The sequence below is a fragment of the Salmo salar genome, chromosome 17, assembly GCF_965601325.2.
Source record: "Salmo salar chromosome 17, fSalSal1, whole genome shotgun sequence".
Taxonomy (NCBI): domain Eukaryota; kingdom Metazoa; phylum Chordata; class Actinopteri; order Salmoniformes; family Salmonidae; genus Salmo; species Salmo salar.
The window spans coordinates 79,211,368-79,232,262 of NC_138307.1; the positions used below are offsets into that span (position 1 = coordinate 79,211,368).

General features: G+C 44.5%; 1 protein-coding gene across 1 annotated transcript in view; it reads left to right on the forward strand.

The window, feature by feature from the left end:
* LOC145861343 (voltage-dependent L-type calcium channel subunit alpha-1C) overlaps positions 1-20,895 on the forward strand; it is a 67,319-nt gene that overhangs the window by 24,477 nt on the left and 21,947 nt on the right. The window contains exons 4-6 of the mRNA XM_082963350.1: positions 8,608-8,698; positions 16,243-16,269; positions 19,060-19,220. Of these exons, the coding sequence (XP_082819476.1) occupies positions 8,608-8,698; positions 16,243-16,269; positions 19,060-19,220 (279 nt within the window). The remainder of the gene's footprint in view (positions 1-8,607; positions 8,699-16,242; positions 16,270-19,059; positions 19,221-20,895) is intronic.

The following is a 20,895-nucleotide window of genomic DNA, read 5'->3' on the forward strand; positions in this document are numbered from 1 at the left end:
CCTCTCTCTCCTTCCTCTCCCTCCTTCCCTCCCTCCTTCTCACCCTCCTGTCCTCCTCCCCCCTCTCTCTCTCAGTCTATCCGGCCAGCAGACAGGAACAATAGCGTAGTGAACTAGTTCAGTGTTGGACAGAAGTAGTTCTATGTTTAACAGGACTGTCCTCCAGGGCTGGGAGTTAGCTCAGACCTCTGTTATTCAGAGAAACTGGTTTTAGACATGAGGAGAGACAGGCTGGTACATGTCAAGGTGGAAGCACGGACAGGAAAGGAACGGAAGTAGATAAAGGCCTCATTGCCAAAATCACACAATCCCTTTAAGATCACTATTCCTGGTAGTGAACAGTCTCATATAAACCCTTCCTTCAAACTGCATGCAGAGACATAATAATGTTATCCAGGAGTTCATCTGACTCTGGGGAAGTAGATAAAGGCCTCATTGCCAACATCCCGAAGCATCTCTTTAAACCAAGGGAATTAATGAGTCATGATTTTATTATCATCCCCATTAGCCGATGTCAATGGTGACAGCAAGTCATCCTGGGGTCCATCTCATGACAGAAAATACATTACAGACAAAAATACTTTACAATTTACATATATTTAATACATTGACATCGACATTACATACTTATATATATATATATCTAGAATGGTGGAAGAATATGAAGGAATAGTGGTTTATTAAGACTATTCACTAGGAATATCAATTAGTTAGACTATTCACTAGTAATATTCACTAGTTAGTTAGACTATTCACTAGTAACATTCACTAGTTAGTTAGACTATTCACTGCGAACTTTCACTAGTTAGTTAGACTATTCACTAGTAATATTCACTAGTTAGTTAGACTATTCACTAGTAATATTCACTAGTTAGCTAGACTATTCACTAGGAATATTAATTAGTTAGTTAGACTATTCACTAGGAATATGAATTAGTTAGTTAGACTATTCACTAGCAATATTCACTAGTTAGTTAGACTATTCACTAGCAATATTCACTAGTTAGTTAGACTATTCACTAGCAATATTCACTAGTTAGTTAGACTATTCACTAGGAATATTAATTAGTTAGTTAGACTATTCACTAGTAATATTCACTAGTTAGACTATTCACTAGCAATATTCATTAGTTAGTTAGACTATTCACTAGTGACATTCACTAGTAGTTAGACTATTCACTAGGAATATTAATTATTTAGTTAGACTATTCACTAGCAATATTAATTAGTTAGTTAGACTATTCACTAGTAATATTCACTAGTTAGCTAGACTATTCACTAGGAATATTAATTAGTTAGTTAGACTATTCACTGGGAATATTAATTAGTTAGACTATTCACTAGTAATATTCACTAGTTAGTTAGACTATTCACTAGGAATATTAATTAGTTAGTTAGACTATTCACTAGTAACATTCACTAGTTAGTTAGACTATTCACTGCGAACTTTCAATAGTTAGTTAGACTATTCACTAGTAATATTCACTAGTTAGTTAGATAATCAATGGGAACAATGGTCTTAGACCAAGAGAGGAACTAGTTAGACTTTCTGAAGCCCTACGATCAATAATGATTTAAGTTTGATAATCATCATTACACAGTAACTTACCCATCACTTGAAAATCTCAAATAAATCTATATTTATCATAGGATGTTGTTTAAAGGCCGGGATGTAGTCAGCGACGTCAGAGGTACGGGGGACAGTGTGTTTTGCGGCCACTCATGGCACAGGCTTGGACTGACAATGGTACATGATTGGAGAGTGATTGGGATGTGCTGATTGGTGCTGCTGTATCTAACTGAGGCTAAAGCATGCTGCAGGGACCACGCTCCAAGGCTGCATGTGATTGGTTAGTCCTTTGTTCTTCCAGGGTTTGTATGGGCTGGGCTGAGCTGAAATGAGCTGGGCTATATTTAGTGTTATTGTCACGCCTGCTCCCGCTCTCCCTCTCTGGCGCTCGAGGGCCCTTCATTACGCACATCTGTCACCGTCATTACGCGCAGCAGCACTCATTGGACTCACCTGGACTCCTTCCCTTTGTTGATTGCCCCGTCTAAAACTGTCTGCTCCCCCGTTTGTTCCCTGTGTCTGCATTAATGTTGTTATGTGTTCATGTCCAGACGCTGTTGTTAATTCAATGTTCACTCCCTGTACCTGCTTCTCGTCTACCAGCGTCAATCCTTACAGTTATATGCTTTGGCACCTGATCTTTAAGCTTATCGTTGCCTGTCATGCTTTGCTTAGTGTTATGTTAGGCTTAAGGATTGTTGTTTTTTAAATTCAGATGATTATTTTTTTTCTTGCGAGGGAGTGTAGGAGATCCCAAGAGAGTTAGTCTAGCTTGTTTCATGTTTTCTTTGATTTTCTTCATTCTCTCTAAGGTTTTCTTAATGGGCATAGTTGAGCTCCAGTATGAGCTTAAAGAAGGAATAATATAGAGAAATAGAATGTTTCTCTATGTTATTTAGCTGAGTTTAGCTGAAGCCTTTCTGTCTCCATGTTATTTAGCTGAGTTTAGCTGAAGCCTTTCTGTCTCCTTTCTGTCTCCATGTTGTTTAGCTGAGTTTAGCTGAAGCCTTTCTGTCTCCTTTCTGTCTCCATGTTGTTTAGCTGAGTTTAGCTGAAGCCTTTCTGTCTCCATGTTATTTAGCTGAGTTTAGCTGAAGCCTTTCTGTCTCCATGTTATTTAGCTGAGTTTAGCTGAAGCCTTTCTGTCTCCATGTTGTTTAGCTGAGTTTAGCTGAAGCCTTTCTGTCTCCTTTCTGTCTCCATGTTGTTTAGCTGAGTTTAGCTGAAGCCTTTCTGTCTCCTTTCTGTCTCCATGTTGTTTAGCTGAGTTTAGCTGAAGCCTTTCTGTCTCCATGTTGTTTAGCTGAGTTTAGCTGAAGCCTTTCTGTCTCCTTTCTGTCTCCATGTTGTTTAGCTGAGTTTAGCTGAAGCCTTTCTGTCTCCATGTTATTTAGCTGAGTTTAGCTGAAGCCTTTCTGTCTCCATGTTATTTAGCTGAGTTTAGCTGAAGCCTTTCTGTCTCCATGTTGTTTAGCTGAGTTTAGCTGAAGCCTTTCTGTCTCCATGTTATTTAGCTGAGTTTAGCTGAAGCCTTTCTGTCTCCATGTTATTTAGCTGAGTTTAGCTGAAGCCTTTCTGTCTCCATGTTGTTTAGCTGAGTTTAGCTGAAGCCTTTCTGTCTCCTTTCTGTCTCCATGTTGTTTAGCTGAGTTTAGCTGAAGCCTTTCTGTCTCCTTTCTGTCTCCATGTTGTTTAGCTGAGTTTAGCTGAAGCCTTTCTGTCTCCTTTCTGTCTCCATGTTGTTTAGCTGAGTTTAGCTGAAGCCTTTCTGTCTCCTTTCTGTCTCCATGTTGTTTAGCTGAGTTTAGCTGAAGCCTTTCTGTCTCCATGTTGTTTAGCTGAGTTTAGCTGAAGCCTTTCTGTCTCCTTTCTGTCTCCATGTTGTTTAGCTGAGTTTAGCTGAAGCCTTTCTGTCTCCTTTCTGTCTCCATGTTGTTTAGCTGAGTTTAGCTGAAGCCTTTCTGTCTCCTTTCTGTCTCCATGTTGTTTAGCTGAGTTTAGCTGAAGCCTTTCTGTCTCCATGTTATTTAGCTGAGTTTAGCTGAAGCCTTTCTGTCTCCATGTTGTTTAGCTGAGTTTAGCTGAAGCCTTTCTGTCTCCTTTCTGTCTCCATGTTGTTTAGCTGAGTTTAGCTGAAGCCTTCCTGTCTGGTTTTGCCTGTAAGCAGTGGCAGCTATTCCTGTGAACACAGACCTCATTCTAGAATCCCCAGAGTGGACATGAAGAGTGACAGGGCTATAAGAGGAGATTCTGATATGGGCCTCCCTCCCTCCCTCCCTCGCTCCAGCCCTTCTCACTCTCCCTCCTCTCCCTCCTCTCCCTCCTCTCCCTCTACATATCTCCCTCCCTCCATCCCTCCCTCCCTCCCTCCCATCCTCCCTCCCTCCCTCCCACCCTCCCTTCCTCCCTCGCTCCTGCCCTTCTCACTCTACCTCCTCTCCCTCTACATATCTCCCTCCCGCCCTCCCTTCCTCCCGTCCTCCCTCCCTCCCGCCCTCCATTTCTTCCTCCCTCGCTCCTGCCCTTCTCACCCTCCCTCCGTCCATCCCTCCCTCCCTTCCTCCCGTCCTCCCTCCCTCCCGCCCTCCCTCCCTCGCTCCTGCCCTTCTCACCCTCCCTCCCTCCATCCCTCCCTCCCTTCCTCCCGTCCTCCCTCCCTCCCTCCCGCCCTCCCTCCCTCGCTCCTGCCCTTCTCACTCTCCCTCCTCTCCCTCTACATATCTCCCTCCCTCCACCCATCCATCCCTCCCTCTCTCCTCTTCATTATCATTACCCCAGGAGATGTGTCAATCAGATGGGGTATTACTGAGGGACCCTGGTAGCTCCAGGCTTCTCTATCCCAGACATGGGTTTTCTACAGGTTTTGGTTGTCAGTAGTGGTACGATTTCATTTGTCTAATTCAAGGAGTGATCCCATTGACCGGGCCGTCTCATCTGGTTTGGTTGAGGAACATTGTGAGAGTTTGATGGTTGTGTCTTTGGACAAACTGTAATATGATTTGTCTTATCCCAGTAAGTTGATAGATTTCTTCTCCTTCTTTCTCAATTACTTTCTCTGTATTTATTTAAATATGTTCTTTCATTTTTGTTGTTGTACTGGTCTGTCTATTTCTACCTGAATTCTTCTGCTCAGTTCTACCAAAGTCTGGAACTCAAAGCTTTACAGGACTTAAAACCTCACTTATCTTGGAGTCTGGAGCGCAAAGCTTTAGGGAACTAAAAACCAAACCTCCCTTATATCAGTGTCCCTAAAACTGTCCTACAGGACTCTACCACTAGGAGTTCTGTTAGCAGAGGGATGTCTGTCTGTCTGTATGTCTGTCTGAGGGGTCAGGAGGAAGCCAGCTAGAAAACAAAAGAGAATAAAAGGATAACAGTAATAACCAGTCTGTGATACAGAAGGTTAACAGTAATAACCAGTCTGTGATAGAGAAGGGTAACAGTAATAACCAGTCTGTGATAGAGAAGGGTAACAGTAATAACCAGTCTGTGATAGAGAAGGGTAACAGTAATAACCAGTCTGTGATACAGAAGGGTAACAGTAATAACCAGTCTGTGATACAGAAGGGTAACAGTAATAACCAGTCTGTGATATAGAAGGGTAACAGTAATAACCAGTCTGTGATAGAGAAGGGTAACAGTAATAACCAGTCTGTGATAGAGAAGGGTAACAGTAATAACCAGTCTGTAATAGAGAAGGGTAACAGTAATAACCAGTCTGTGATAGAGAAGGGTAACAGTAATAACCAGCCTGTGATAGAGAAGGGTAACAGTAATAACCAGCCTGTGATAGAGAAGGGTAACAGTAATAACCAGTCTGTGATAGAGAAGGGTAACAGTAATAACCAGTCTGTGATAGAGAAGGGTAACAGTAATAACCAGCCTGTGATAGAGAAGGGTAACAGTAATAACCAGCCTGTGATAGAGAAGGGTAACAGTAATAACCAGTCTGTGATACAGAAGGGTAACAGTAATAACCAGTCTGTGATATAGAAGGGTAACAGTAATAACCAGCCTGTGATAGAGAAGGGTAACAGTAATAACCAGTCTGTGATACAGAAGGGTAACAGTAATAACCAGTCTGTGATATAGAAGGGTAACAGTAATAACCAGTCTGTGATAGAGAAGGGTAACAGTAATAACCAGTCTGTGATAGAGAAGGGTAACAGTAATAACCAGTCTGTAATAGAGAAGGGTAACAGTAATAACCAGTCTGTGATAGAGAAGGGTAACAGTAATAACCAGCCTGTGATAGAGAAGGGTAACAGTAATAACCAGCCTGTGATAGAGAAGGGTAACAGTAATAACCAGTCTGTGATAGAGAAGGGTAACAGTAATAACCAGTCTGTGATAGAGAAGGGTAACAGTAATAACCAGCCTGTGATAGAGAAGGGTAACAGTAATAACCAGCCTGTGATAGAGAAGGTTAACAGTAATAACCAGTCTGTGATAGAGAAGGGTAACAGTAATAACCAGCCTGTGATAGAGAAGGGTAACAGTAATAACCAGCCTGTGATAGAGAAGGGTAACAGTAATAACCAGTCTGTGATAGAGAAGGGTAACAGTAATAACCAGTCTGTGATACAGAAGGTTAACAGTAATAACCAGTCTGTGATAGAGAAGGGTAACAGTAATAACCAGTCTGTGATAGAGAAGGGTAACAGTAATAACCAGTCTGTGATAGAGAAGGGTAACAGTAATAACCAGTCTGTGATAGAGAAGGGTAACAGTAATAACCAGTCTGTGATAGAGAAGGGTAACAGTAATAACCAGTCTGTGATACAGAAGGGTAACAGTAATAACCAGTCTGTGATAGAGAAGGGTAACAGTAATAACCAGTCTGTGATACAGAAGGTTAACAGTAATAACCAGTCTGTGATAGAGAAGGGTAACAGTAATAACCAGTCTGTGATACAGAAGGTTAACAGTAATAACCAGTCTGTGATAGAGAAGGGTAACAGTAATAACCAGTCTGTGATAGAGAAGGGTAACAGTAATAACCAGTCTGTGATATAGAAGGGTAACAGTAATAACCAGTCTGTGATAGAGAAGGGTAACAGTAATAACCAGTCTGTGATACAGAAGGTTAACAGTAATAACCAGTCTGTGATAGAGAAGGGTAACAGTAATAACCAGTCTGTGATACAGAAGGGTAACAGTAATAACCAGTCTGTAATAGAGAAGGGTAACAGTAATAACCAGTCTGTGATACAGAAGGGTAACAGTAATAACCAGTCTGTGATAGAGAAGGGTAACAGTAATAACCAGCCTGTGATACAGAAGGGTAACAGTAATAACCAGTCTGTGATAGAGAAGGTTAACAGTAATAACCAGTCTGTGATAGAGAAGGGTAACAGTAATAACCAGTCTGTGATAGAGAAGGGTAACAGTAATAACCAGTCTGTGATAGAGAAGGGTAACAGTAATAACCAGTCTGTGATAGAGAAGGGTAACAGTAATAACCAGTCTGTGATAGAGAAGGGTAACAGTAATAACCAGTCTGTGATAGAGAAGGGTAACAGTAATAACCAGTCTGTGATAGAGAAGGGTAACAGTAATAACCAGTCTGTGATAGAGAAGGGTAACAGTAATAACCAGTCTGTGATAGAGAAGGGTAACAGTAATAACCAGTCTGTGATAGAGAAGGGTAACAGTAATAACCAGCCTGTGATATAGAAGGGTAACAGTAATAACCAGTCTGTGATAGAGAAGGGTAACAGTAATAACCAGCCTGTGATAGAGAAGGGTAACAGTAATAACCAGTCTGTGATAGAGAAGGGTAACAGTAATAACCAGTCTGTGATACAGAAGGGTAACAGTAATAACCAGTCTGTGATAGAGAAGGGTAACAGTAATAACCAGTCTGTGATAGAGAAGGGTAACAGTAATAACCAGCCTGTGATAGAGAAGGGTAACAGTAATAACCAGTCTGTGATAGAGAAGGGTAACAGTAATAACCAGTCTGTGATAGAGAAGGGTAACAGTAATAACCAGTCTGTGATAGAGAAGGTTAACAGTAATAACCAGTCTGTGATAGAGAAGGGTAACAGTAATAACCAGTCTGTGATAGAGAAGGGTAACAGTAATAACCAGCCTGTGATAGAGAAGGGTAACAGTAATAACCAGCCTGTGATAGAGAAGGGTAACAGTAATAACCAGCCTGTGATAGAGAAGGGTAACAGTAATAACCAGTCTGTGATAGAGAAGGGTAACAGTAATAACCAGTCTGTGATAGAGAAGGGTAACAGTAATAACCAGTCTGTGATACAGAAGGGTAACAGTAATAACCAGTCTGTGATAGAGAAGGGTAACAGTAATAACCAGTCTGTGATAGAGAAGGGTAACAGTAATAACCAGCCTGTGATAGAGAAGGGTAACAGTAATAACCAGTCTGTGATACAGAAGGGTATCAGTAATAACCAGTATGTGATATAGAAGGGTATCAGTAATAACCAGTATGTGATATAGAAGGGTAACAGTAATAACCAGTCTGTGATAGAGAAGGGTAACAGTAATAACCAGTCTGTGATAGAGAAGGGTAACAGTAATAACCAGTCTGTGATAGAGAAGGTTAACAGTAATAACCAGTCTGTGATAGAGAAGGGTAACAGTAATAACCAGTCTGTGATAGAGAAGGTTAACAGTAATAACCAGTATGTGATAGAGAAGGGTAACAGTAATAACCAGTCTGTGATAGAGAAGGGTATCAGTAATAACCAGTCTGTGATACAGAAGGGTAACAGTAATAACCAGTCTGTGATATAGAAGGGTATCAGTAATAACCAGTCTGTGATAGAGAAGGGTAACAGTAATAACCAGTCTGTGATAGAGAAGGGTAACAGTAATAACCAGTCTGTGATAGAGAAGGGTATCAGTAATAACCAGTCTGTGATACAGAAGGGTAACAGTAATAACCAGCCTGTGATACAGAAGGTTAACAGTAATAACCAGTCTGTGATGAGGGATATGTCAACAGTCCTTCCTCCTGATTCATTTCTCCTTCCTTCTTTCCCTCTACCTGTCCGTGTGTTCCTCAGTGAGCATGCCGGCCAGTGAGAATGAGTCAGTGAATACTGACGCCACTCCAGCAGGAGATATGGAGGGAGAGACCTGCTGTACCCGGCTAGCGTAAGTACCTCAACCCACCCTCACCCTTTCTACACTTACAGTCTCCCGTCTCACCTATTAGCTAACCCCCATTTTCCCTTAGCCACACTCACCCTACCTCAAACCTGCACTCGCCCTCCCTTACCCTTCCACCTCCTTCCTCCCCCCTCCCTTACCCTTCCTCGCCCTCCTCCCCCTCCCTTAACAATTCCTTCCCCTTCCTTCCCCTTCCTCACAGTCCCTTACCGTTTCTCCCCCTCCCTCCCCCTTCCTCCCCTCCCTTACCCTTCCATCCCCTCCCTTACCATTCCTCCCCCTCCCTCTCATCCTTCCTGTCCCTTCCTCCCCCTCCCTCTCATCCTTCCTGTCCCTTCCTCCCCCTGACTCTCATCCTTCCTGTCCCTTCCTCCCCCTCCCTCTCATCCTTCCTGTCCCTTCCTCCCCCTCCCTCTCATCCTTCCTGTCCCTTCCTCCCCCTGACTCTCATCCTTCCTGTCCCTTCCTCACCCTCCCTCTCATCCTTCCTGTCCCTGCCTCCCCCTCCCTCTCATCCTTCCTGTCCCTTCCTCACCCTCACTCTCATCCTTCCTGTCCCTTCCTCCACCTGACTCTCATCCTTCCTGTCCCTTCCTCCCCCTCCCTCTCATCCTTCCTGTCCCTGCCTCCCCCTCCCTCTCATCCTTCCTGTCCCTGCCTCCCCCTCCCTCTCATCCTTCCTGTCCCTTCCTCCCCCTCCCTCTCATCCTTCCTGTCCCTGCCTCCCCCTCCCTCTCATCCTTCCTGTCCCTGCCTCCCCCTCCCTCTCATCCTTCCTGTCCCTGCCTCCCCCTCCCTCTCATCCTTCCTGTCCCTGCCTCCCCCTCCCTCTCATCCTTCCTGTCCCTGCCTCCCCCTCCCTCTCATCCTTCCTGTCCCTGCCTCCCCCTCCCTCTCATCCTTCCTGTCCCTGCCTCCCCCTCCCTCTCATCCTTCCTGTCCCTGCCTCCCCCTCCCTCTCATCCTTCCTGTCCCTGCCTCCCCCTCCCTCTCATCCTTCCTGTCCCTGCCTCCCCCTCCCTCTCATCCTTCCTGTCCCTGCCTCCCCCTCCCTCTCATCCTTCCTGTCCCTGCCTCACCTGCAGCTATTTAAAGCTCTTATTTCTCTCCTCTCCTCCTTGGAACATATGATTGATTTTCTCCACAACTCTCTTGTTGATTTTCCACCTGCCCTTCACTTTGACATGAAAGGTTTCCTTCACCTGCAAATTCTAACTCCTGTCTTTACTTTGACATCACTCTTTCTTTCCTCCTCTCTCAGTGATCTAAGGTATTTATCATTTCCTCTCCAACGATTATCCTTTCTTTATTCTGTCTTTTCTGTTTTCCCCACTTTCTCTCCTTTCTCTCCTTTGTTGCTGTTGCAGCGTATTCCTCCTCTTCTCTCCTCCGGGAGCTGCGATGAAGGGATGATTCACGCATGCCTCTATTCACACCTTTATTCAAGCGGTCTCTCTCCTAATTCTTCTTCTTCATTTTCTTCTTCTTCTTCATTTTCTTCTTCTTCTTCATTTTCTTCTTCTTCATTTTCTTCTTCTTCTTCATTTTCTTCTTCTTCATTTTCTTCTTCTTCTTCATTTTCTTCTTCTTCATTTTCTTCTTCTTCTTCATTTTCTTCTTCTTCTTCATTTTCTTCTTCTTCATTTTCTTCTTCTTCTTCATTTTCTTCTTCTTCATTTTCTTCTTCTTCATTTTCTTCTTCTTTTTCTTCATTTGTTTTTCTTCTTCTTCATTTTCTTCTTCTTCTTCTTCTACTTTTACTCAAGGCCACACTAGAGCGGTTGATTTCCCCTGGCCCTGCTCTTCACATTCTCTCATTCATAACAACTGCTGAGACACACACACACACACACACACACACACACACACACACACACACACACACACACACACACACACACACACACACACACACACACACACACACACACACACACACACACATGAAAGCACTGAATCATGTACAAACACATACACACACAAACATACACACACATTGTAAAATGGCGCCGAGAGAGAGGGCTGCCTTGCTTCTAGTACTGCTAGATGACATGTTAGATAATGCTGCACTGTCGGATCTAGAAGCATTTCGCTCCACTCGCTTTAACATCTGCTAAGCACGTGTGACCAATAAAATGTGCTTTCGATGTTTTATTTTTTTAAACACACACACACTCAGGTGAACTACACATCATACATATTTTCTGCTGCCCATAGTATTAGAATGACCAAGACTACGGAATCAAGACTTCTACACTATTATCCCAGACTGTTATCAGACAGACAGTAGACCATTAGAGCTCTGTGGTCGGATGGTAGATTTTCTCCCTATCGATTCTATTTCTATGTTGTAGACCCATCGTCCTGGCACTATGTCGTTCTCTGTTTTCACTGTCTATCTGATTCTACCATCGTTGTTGTTGTTGGTGTGGCCCAAGGCTCAGACACACAGCACACAGCAGGTAGACTAGACCCATCAGTGTCAGACACCATAGACTCCACATCTTGACTCTGTGCCTCAGATCATTTGTCACTGTGTATACAAGCCGCAGGGTTAGACAGCTTCAATGTCAATAACATCTCAATGTACTGTACATCCCTGTAAAGAAGGAGGTACAGGAGGGCTCAGCTCTCAGACAGTGTTACCAGGAAGTAGGTGTAGGAGGGCTCAGCTCTCATAGTGTTACCAGGAAGTAGGTGTAGGAGGGCTCAGCTCTCAGACAGTGTTACCAGGAAGTAGGTGTAGGAGGGCTCAGCTCTCAGACAGTGTTACCAGGAAGCAGGTGTAGGAGGGTTCAGCTCTCATAGTGTTACCAGGAAGTAGGTGTAGGAGGGCTCAGCTCTCAGACAGTGTTACCAGGAAGGAGGTGTAGGAGGGCTCAACTCTCATACAGTGTTACCAGGAAGCAGGTGTAGGAGGGCTCAACTCTCATACAGTGTTACCAGGAAGCAGGTGTAGGAGGGCTCAGATCTCAGACAGTGTTACCAGGAAGAAGGTACAGGAGGGCTCAACTCTCATACAGTGTTACCAGGAAGCAGGTGTAGGAGGGCTCAACTCTCAGACAGTGTTACCAGGAAGCAGGTGTAGGAGGGCTCAACTCTCAGACAGTGTTACCAGGAAGCAGGTGTAGGAGGGCTCAACTCTCAGACAGTGTTACCAGGAAGCAGGTGTAGGATGGCTCAGCTCTCAGACAGTGTTACCAGGAAGCAGGTGTAGGAGGGCTCAGCTCTCACAGTGTTACTAGGAAGGAGGTGTAGGAGGGCTCAGCTCTCAGACAGTGTTACCAGGAAGCAGGTGTAGGAGGGCTCAGATCTCAGACAGTGTTACCAGGAAGGAGGTGTAGGAGGCCTCAGATCTCAGACAGTGTTACCAGGAAGCAGGTGTAGGAGGGCTCAACTCTCATACAGTGTTACCAGGAAGCAGGTGTAGGAGGGCTCAGCTCTCACAGTGTTACCAGGAAGCAGGTGTAGGAGGGCTCAGATCTCAGACAGTGTTACCAGGAAGCAGGTGTAGGAGGGCTCAGATCTCAGACAGTGTTACCAGGAAGCAGGTGTAGGAGGGCTCAGATCTCAGACAGTGTTACCAGGAAGCAGGTGTAGGAGGGCTCAACTCTCACAGTGTTACCAGGAAGCAGGTGTAGGAGGGCTCAGCTCTCAGACAGTGTTACCAGGAAGCAGGTGTAGGAGGGCTCAGATCTCAGACAGTGTTACCAGGAAGCAGGTGTAGGAGGGCTCAGATCTCAGACAGTGTTACCAGGAAGCAGGTGTAGGAGGGCTCAGATCTCAGACAGTGTTACCAGGAAGCAGGTGTAGGAGGGCTCAACTCTCATACAGTGTTACCAGGAAGCAGGTGTAGGAGGGCTCCGCTCTCACAGTGTTACCAGGAAGCAGGTGTAGGAGGGCTCCGCTCTCACAGTGTTACCAGGAAGAAGGTGTAGGAGGGCTCAGCTCTCAGACAGTGTTACCAGGAAGCAGGTGTAGGAGGGCTCAGCTCTCAGACAGTGTTACCAGGAAGCAGGTGTAGGAGGGCTCAGATCTCATAGTGTTACTAGGAAGCAGGTGTAGGAGGGCTCCGCTCTCACAGTGTTACCAGGAAGCAGGTGTAGGAGGGCTCCGCTCTCACAGTGTTACCAGGAAGAAGGTGTAGGAGGGCTCAGCTCTCAGACAGTGTTACCAGGAAGCAGGTGTAGGAGGGCTCAGATCTCAGACAGTGTTACCAGGAAGCAGGTGTAGGAGGGCTCAGATCTCATACATTGTTACCAGGAAGCAGGTGTAGGAGGGCTCAGATCTCATACAGTGTTACCAGGAAGTAGGTTTAGGAGGGCTCAGATCTCAGACAGTGTTACCAGGAATGAGCTGTAGCAGGGTGTGTTCACCCCAAATGGCACCCTATAACCTATGTAGTGCACTAGATTATTAGACATTTATGGTTCCATTTGGGACAGTGAGTCTAAAAAGACAACTGGTTTGTGATACATCCTGAGAGGGAAGTTCATATTACACCTGACAGCTTGTTTTTCTACCATTTGTTCTGGTTAGGTTGGTTCTGTTAGCCTCTGATCTTGGGTCAGTTGACACTAACATTGCAGTGCAGTTTGTATAGGCACTGTGTCTGTCAAGGCTGATCTGGGGCCAGTGGTTTGATGGTGGGCTGAAGGGGGACAGGGGAAATGAATGGGGTGTAATGGGCTGTGTCTGACAGCACCTCTCTAATGGCCGACTGGCCCCACACTACCGCTTTGTCAAACACACAGCCACGCGGAAGCAGGTACACACACAAACGCACTTACGGAAGCGGATACACACCCACACACACACACACACACACTAGCCTGGCCAGCAAAAAGCAAGTGATGCTTGTCTCTCTCCAGCTAGCAGACCTCTGGGTAGTTTAGATGAGTGTATACTGTTCAGTGCACCAGGACCGTAGGACCATTCACACACACATGCTCTTTCACAAATGTTCATCAATGGCCCTGGTAGAGGATATCTATTCCCATAATGCCTCTTCAGCATGTTTATGTTACAGTCAGAGATGGTGCCAACTGATCTGTCTCAAGGCCAGAACACATGGCTATATCTATCCCGAACACTGTCCAGTCCCACTAAAACACAGTAGCGCTGTTACTACACACACTAGCATTGCTGTTGAGACAGAAACAACTAGGCTGGTCTAAAATGACGCCCATGCCACCCTATTCCCTATATAGTGCACTACTCTAGAGCCCTATTCCCTATATAGTGCACTACTCTAGAGCCCTATTCCCTATATAGTGCACTACTCTAGAGCCCTATTCCCTATATAGTGCACTACTCTAGAGCCCTATTCCCTATATAGTGCACTACTCTAGAGCCCTATTCCCTATATAGTGCACTACTCTAGAGCCCTATTCCCTATATAGTGCACTACTCTAGAGCCCTATTCCCTATATAGTGCACTACTTTAGACCAGAGCCCTATTCCCTATATAGTGCACTACTGTTGACCAAAGCCCTATTCCCTATATAGTGCACTACTGTTGACCAGAGCCCTATTCCATATATAGTGCACTACTTTAGACCAGAGCCCTATTCCCTATATAGTGCACTACTTTTTTACCAGAGCCCTATTCCCTATATAGTGCACTACTTTAGACCAGAGCCCTATTCCCTATATAGTGCACTACTTTAGACCAGCACCCTATTCCCTATATAGTGCACTACTTTAGACCAGCGCATGCATATAGTAGTGAACTATATGAGCCAAACACACCAGCAGGATCTCTGGTAACATATGGTGATAGTACCAACAGTAGCTGAATCTGGTAACATATGGTGATAGTACCAACAGTAGCTGAATCTGGTAACATATGGTGATAGTACCAACAGTAGCTGAATCTGGTAACATATGGTGATAGTACCAACAGTAGCTGAATCTGGTAACATATGGTGATGGTACCAACAGTAGCTGAATCTGGTAACATATGGTGATAGTACCAACAGTAGCTGAATCTGGTAACATATGGTGATGGTACCAACAGTAGCTGAATCTGGTAACATATGGTGATAGTACCAACAGTAGCTGAATCTGGTAACATATGGTGATAGTACCAACAGTAGCTGAATCTGGTAACATATGGTGATAGTACCAACAGTAGCTGAATCTGGTAACATATGGTGATGGTACCAACAGTAGCTGAATCTGGTAACATATGGTGATGGTACCAACAGTAGCTGAATCTAGTAACATATGGTGATGGTACCAACAGTAGCTGAATCTGGTAACATATGGTGATGGTACCAACAGTAGCTGAATCTGGTAACATATGGTGATGGTACCAACAGTAGCTGAATCTGGTAACATATGGTGATAGTACCAACAGTAGCTGAATCTGGTAACATATGGTGATAGTACCAACAGTAGCTGAATCTGGTAACATATGGTGATAGTACCAACAGTAGCTGAATCTGGTAACATATGGTGATAGTACCAACAGTAGCTGAATCTGGTAACATATGGTGGTAGTACCAACAGTAGCTGAATCTGGTAACATATGGTGATGGTACCAACAGTAGCTGAATCTGGTAACATATGGTGATAGTACCAACAGTAGCTGAATCTGGTAACATATGGTGATAGTACCAACAGTAGCTGAATCTGGTAACATATGGTGGTAGTACCAACAGTAGCTGAATCTGGTAACATATGGTGATAGTACCAACAGTAGCTGAATCTGGTAACATATGGTGATAGTACCAACAGTAGCTGAATCTGGTAACATATGGTGATAGTACCAACAGTAGCTGAATCTGGTAACATATGGTGATAGTACCAACAGTAGCTGAATCTGGTAACATATGGTGATGGTACCAACAGTAGCTGAATCTGGTAACATATGGTGATAGTACCAACAGTAGCTGAATCTGGTAACATATGGTGATAGTACCAACAGTAGCTGAATCTGGTAACATATGGTGGTAGTACCAACAGTAGCTGAATCTGGTAACATATGGTGGTAGTACCAACAGTAGCTGAATCTGGTAACATATGGTGATAGTACCAACAGTAGCTGAATCTGGTAACATATGGTGGTAGTACCAACAGTAGCTGAATCTGGTAACATATGGTGATAGTACCAACAGTAGCTGAATCTGGTAACATATGGTGATAGTACCAACAGTAGCTGAATCTGGTAACATATGGTGATAGTACCAACAGTAGCTGAATCTGGTAACATATGGTGATGGTACCAACAGTAGCTGAATCTGGTAACATATGGTGATAGTACCAACAGTAGCTAAATCTGCCAGCCAGGACCAGACCAAGATAGAAAGGAATCTATGAAGCCCTCCTCTCATCTTCTCACCTCTTCTCCCTCCTTCTCAAATCTCCTCCATCCTCACCTCTCCACTCCTCCCTCTTTCTCACCTCTCCTCTCCTCCCCTCCCCTTTTTGTCCCTGAGACACCCGTGGTCCATGTTGTCATGTTGTCTTGTGCTTCGTTATGTTGTATGTTCTGTATGTATAATCCATTCTGTTTTTCCTTCCAGAAATAGAATCTCCAAATCCAAGTTCAGGTTAGTACATATGATGTCATCACATCGCTGATTCCTCCCTTTCTCTCTTTCTCCCTTTCTCCCTTTCTCCCTTTCTCTCTCTCTCTCTCTCTCTCTTTCTTTCTTTCTTTCTTTCTTTCTTTCTTTCTCTCTTTGTCTCTTTCTCCCTTTCTCTCTCTCTCTCTCTTTCTTTCTTTCTTTCTTTCTTTCTTTCTTTCTCTCTTTCTCTCTCTCTCTCTCTCTCTTTCTCTCTTTCTTTCATCCCTTCTGGCTGCTGGATGGACCTGTATGTGTGTGTGAGTGTGCGTGCGTGCGGGTGTACTGTACCAGTCAAAAGTTTGGATACACCTATTCATTCAAGGGTTTTTCTTTATTTTACTATTTTCTACATTGTAGAATAATAGTGAAGATATCAAAACTATGAAATAGCACATATGGAATCATGTAGTAACCAAATATATTTTATATTTGAGATTCTTCAAAGTATCCACCCTTTGCCTTGACAGCTTTGCACACTCTTGGCATTCTCTCAACCAGCTTCATGAGGTAGTCACCTGGAATGCATTTCATTTAACAGGTGTGCCTTGTTCAAAGTTAATTTGTGGAATTTCTTTCCTTCTTAATGCGTTTGAGCCAATCAGTTGTGTTGTGACAAGGTAGGGGTGGTATGCAGAAGATATCCCTATTTGGTGAAGGACCAAGTCCATATTATGGCAAGAACAGCTCAAATAAGCAAAGAGAAACGATAGTCCATCATTACTTTAAGACATGAAGGTCAGTCAATACGGAAAATGTCAAGTACTTTGAAAGTTTCTTCAAGTGCAGTCGCAAAAACCATCAAGCACTATGATGAAACTGCCTCTAATAAGGACCGCCACAGGAAAGGAAGACCCAGTTACCAGCCTCAGAAATTGTAGCCCAAATAAATGCTTCACAGAGTTCAAGTAACAGACACATTACAACATCAACTGTTCAGAGGAGACGGTGTGAATCATGCCTTCATGGTCGAATTGCTGCAAAGAAACCACTACTAAAGGACACCAATAAGAAGAAGAGACCTGCTTGGGCCAAGAAACACGAGCAATGAACATTAGACTGGTGGAAATCTGTCCTTTTATTTTCAACAGGACAATGACTCAACACAACTCCAGGCTGTGTAAGGGCTATTTGACCAAGATGGAGTGCTGCATCAGATGACCTGGCCTCCACAATCACCAGACCTCAACCCAATTGAGATGGTTTGTGATGAGTTGGACCTCAGAGTGAAGGAAAAGCAGCCAACAAGTGCTCAGCATATGTGTGAACTCCTTCAAGACTGTTGGAAATGCATTCCAGGTGGAGCTGGTTGAGAGAATGCCAAGAATGTGCAAAGCTGTCATCAAGGCAAAGGGTGGCTACTTTGAAGAATCTAAAATCTAAAATATATTTTGATTTGTTTAACACATTTTTGTGTCCCATGTGATGTGCACCTTGTTCCTTGTTCCTCTATCAATGTGTGCCATGACATGCCGACACAGAATCATGTACCTGTAGTTTCCATGACAATCACAATCAGGGAAGGTTCCAGAATAAAGATTCATTCCAAAAGCTGAAGTTGCGGAGCCAATAGAATGCATGGTAGAATTAATGACGATTCATTTATCTTCCAGGTGAGGTCCCTATTGGTCCCTTGCCAGACACTTCTCAGATAGCCCGTTATTGTTTTCAGCGTCTGTGTCCCAAATGGCACCCTATTCCCTAAATAGTGCACTACTTTTATGGGCCCTGGTCAAAAGTAGTGCCCCACATAGGGAATAGGGTACCATGTGGGATGTAACCAGTGTTATTCTGTCCATTGCTGTTATGTTATCTATCTCTGGTGTAACATTAGTGCTCTACAGACTCTTATGAATCATGTCAGGAGACAGTGGGCTCTAAACCACCTGTTGGTCTTAGTTGAACCGCTGCCTAATGTCCCCTTCACAGCTCCTCTCCTTTCTACTGCTCATCCCTCCCCTGAGAGACTGACTCCCTGCTCTGTTTCAAGACACAGTCCAACGTTCTCCAGCCTGCTGCACTGCTGCATGTCATGATCATTTGTTCACTTACAGAAACTGAGAAAATATTGCTCTTCTTCCTCTCCTCTTCCTCTTTTCTTGCTCTCCTCTTCCTCTCATCTTCCTCTCCTCTTCCTTTTCCTCTCCTCTTCCCTCCTCTTCCTCTCCTCTTCCCTTGCTCTCTTCTTCCTCTCCTCTTTGTCTCCTATTCCTCTCTTTTTCCTCTCTTCTTCCTCTCTTTTTCCTCTCCTCTTCCTCCTCTCTTCCTCTCCTCTTCCTCTCTTCTTCCTCTCCTCTCCTCTCCTCTTTCTCTCATCTTCCGCTTCCTCTCCTCTTCCTCTTCCTCTTCATCTCCTCTTCATCTACTCTTCCCTTCCTCTTCCTCTCCTCTTCCTCTCCTTTTCCTCTTCCCTCTTCCTCTCCCCTTCCTCTTCCCTTCCTCTCCTCTTCCCTCCTTTTCCTCTCCTCTTCCCTTCCTCTCTTCTTCATCTCCTCTTCCTCTCCTCTCCTCTTCCCTCCTCTTCCTCTTCCTCTCCTCTTCCCTCCTTTTCCTCTCCTCTTCCCTTCCTCTCTTCTTCCTCCTCTCTTCCTCCTCTCTTCCTCCTCTCTTCCTCCTCTCTACCTCTCCTCTTCCTCTCTTCTCCATCTTTCCCCTTCCACTTCCTTTCTTCTTTCTCTCCTCTTTCTCTCCCCCCTCTCTTTCCCTCTGTCTGTCTTTCTCCCCTTCTCTCCTCTTTCTCTCTCTCTCTCTCTCTCTCTCTCTCCCTCCCTACAGTCGGTACTCACGGCGGTGGAACCGTCTGTGTCGTCGTAAGTGTCGAGCGGGGGTCAAATCCAGTGTGTTCTATTGGCTGGTGATCTTCCTGGTCTTCCTCAACACTCTAACCATCGCTTCCGAACACCATAAACAGGCTGACTGGCTCACAGATGCCCAAGGTACTCACACATCAATACCACCTTCAGAACACCATAAACAGGCTGACTGGCTCACAGAGGCCCAAGGTACTGACACATCAATACCACCTTCAGAACACCATAAACAGGCTGACTGGCTCACAGATGCCCAAGGTACTCACACATCAATACCACCTTCAGAACACCATAAACAGGCTGACTGGCTCACAGATGCCCAAGGTACTCACACATCAATACCACCTTCAGAACACCATAAACAGGCTGACTGGCTCACAGATGCCCAAGGTACTCACACATCAATACCACCTTCAGAACACCATAAACAGGCTGACTGGCTCACAGAGGACCAAGGTACTCACACATCAATACCACCTTCAGAACACCATAAACAGGCTGACTGGCTCACAGAGGACCAAGGTACTCACACATCAATACCACCTTCAGAACACCATAAACAGGCTGACTGGCTCACAGAGGACCAAGGTACTGACACATCAATACCACCTTCAGAACACCATAAACAGGCTGACTGGCTCACAGAGGCCCAAGGTACTGACACATCAATACCACCTTCAGAACACCATAAACAGGCTGACTGGCTCACAGAGGACCAAGGTACTCACACATCAATACCACCTTCAGAACACCATAAACAGGCTGACTGGCTCACAGAGGACCAAGGTACTCACACATCAATATCACCTTCAGAACACCATAAACAGGCTGACTGGCTCACAGAGGACCAAGGTACTGACACATCAATACCACCTTCAGAACACCATAAACAGGCTGACTGGCTCACAGAGGACCAAGGTACTGACACATCAATACCACCTTCAGAACACCATAAACAGGCTGACTGGCTCACAGAGGACCAAGGTACTGACACATCAATACCACCTTCAGAACACCATAAACAGGCTGACTGGCTCACAGAGGACCAAGGTACTCACACATCAATACCACCTTCAGAACACCATAAACAGGCTGACTGGCTCACAGAGGACCAAGGTACTGACACATCAATACCACCTTCAGAACACCATAAACAGGCTGACTGGCTCACAGAGGACCAAGGTACTCACACATCAATAACACCTTCAGAACACCATAAACAGGCTGACTGGCTCACAGAGGACCATGGTACTCACACATCAATACCACCTTCACAACACCATAAACAGGCTGACTGGCTCACAGAGGCCCAAGGTACTGACACATCAATACCACCTTCAGAACACCATAAACAGGCTGACTGTCTCACAGAGGACCAAGGTACTGACACAACAACAGCAGATCAAGTTCCAGTTAATTTTATTTCATTATCTCAGCACCATAGTGTATTGTACATTATCTGGTACATATAGTACTATAATACAATCACTTATCTTAAACAACTCAATAACAGGAGTTTATTTCTCCTGACTGCGACACAGAGTTTGCTACCATTGGCACATACTGAGTCCCAAGGTACAGAGACAACAACACAGAGTAACATCTGTAACATCATTTATATAAAATATTCTTATTCACATACACGAGTGGAGGGAGCCATGATGGTTCAGAGATATGTTTGGTTTACTTCTGAACTGGTCTTAGTATCCTGCTTACACACTGCTCACCAACTCACATTCTTCCCAGATTTGTTGTTCAATTCTTTGTTGTAATTTCTCTTCCTCTCTCCTCAGAGTAGCCA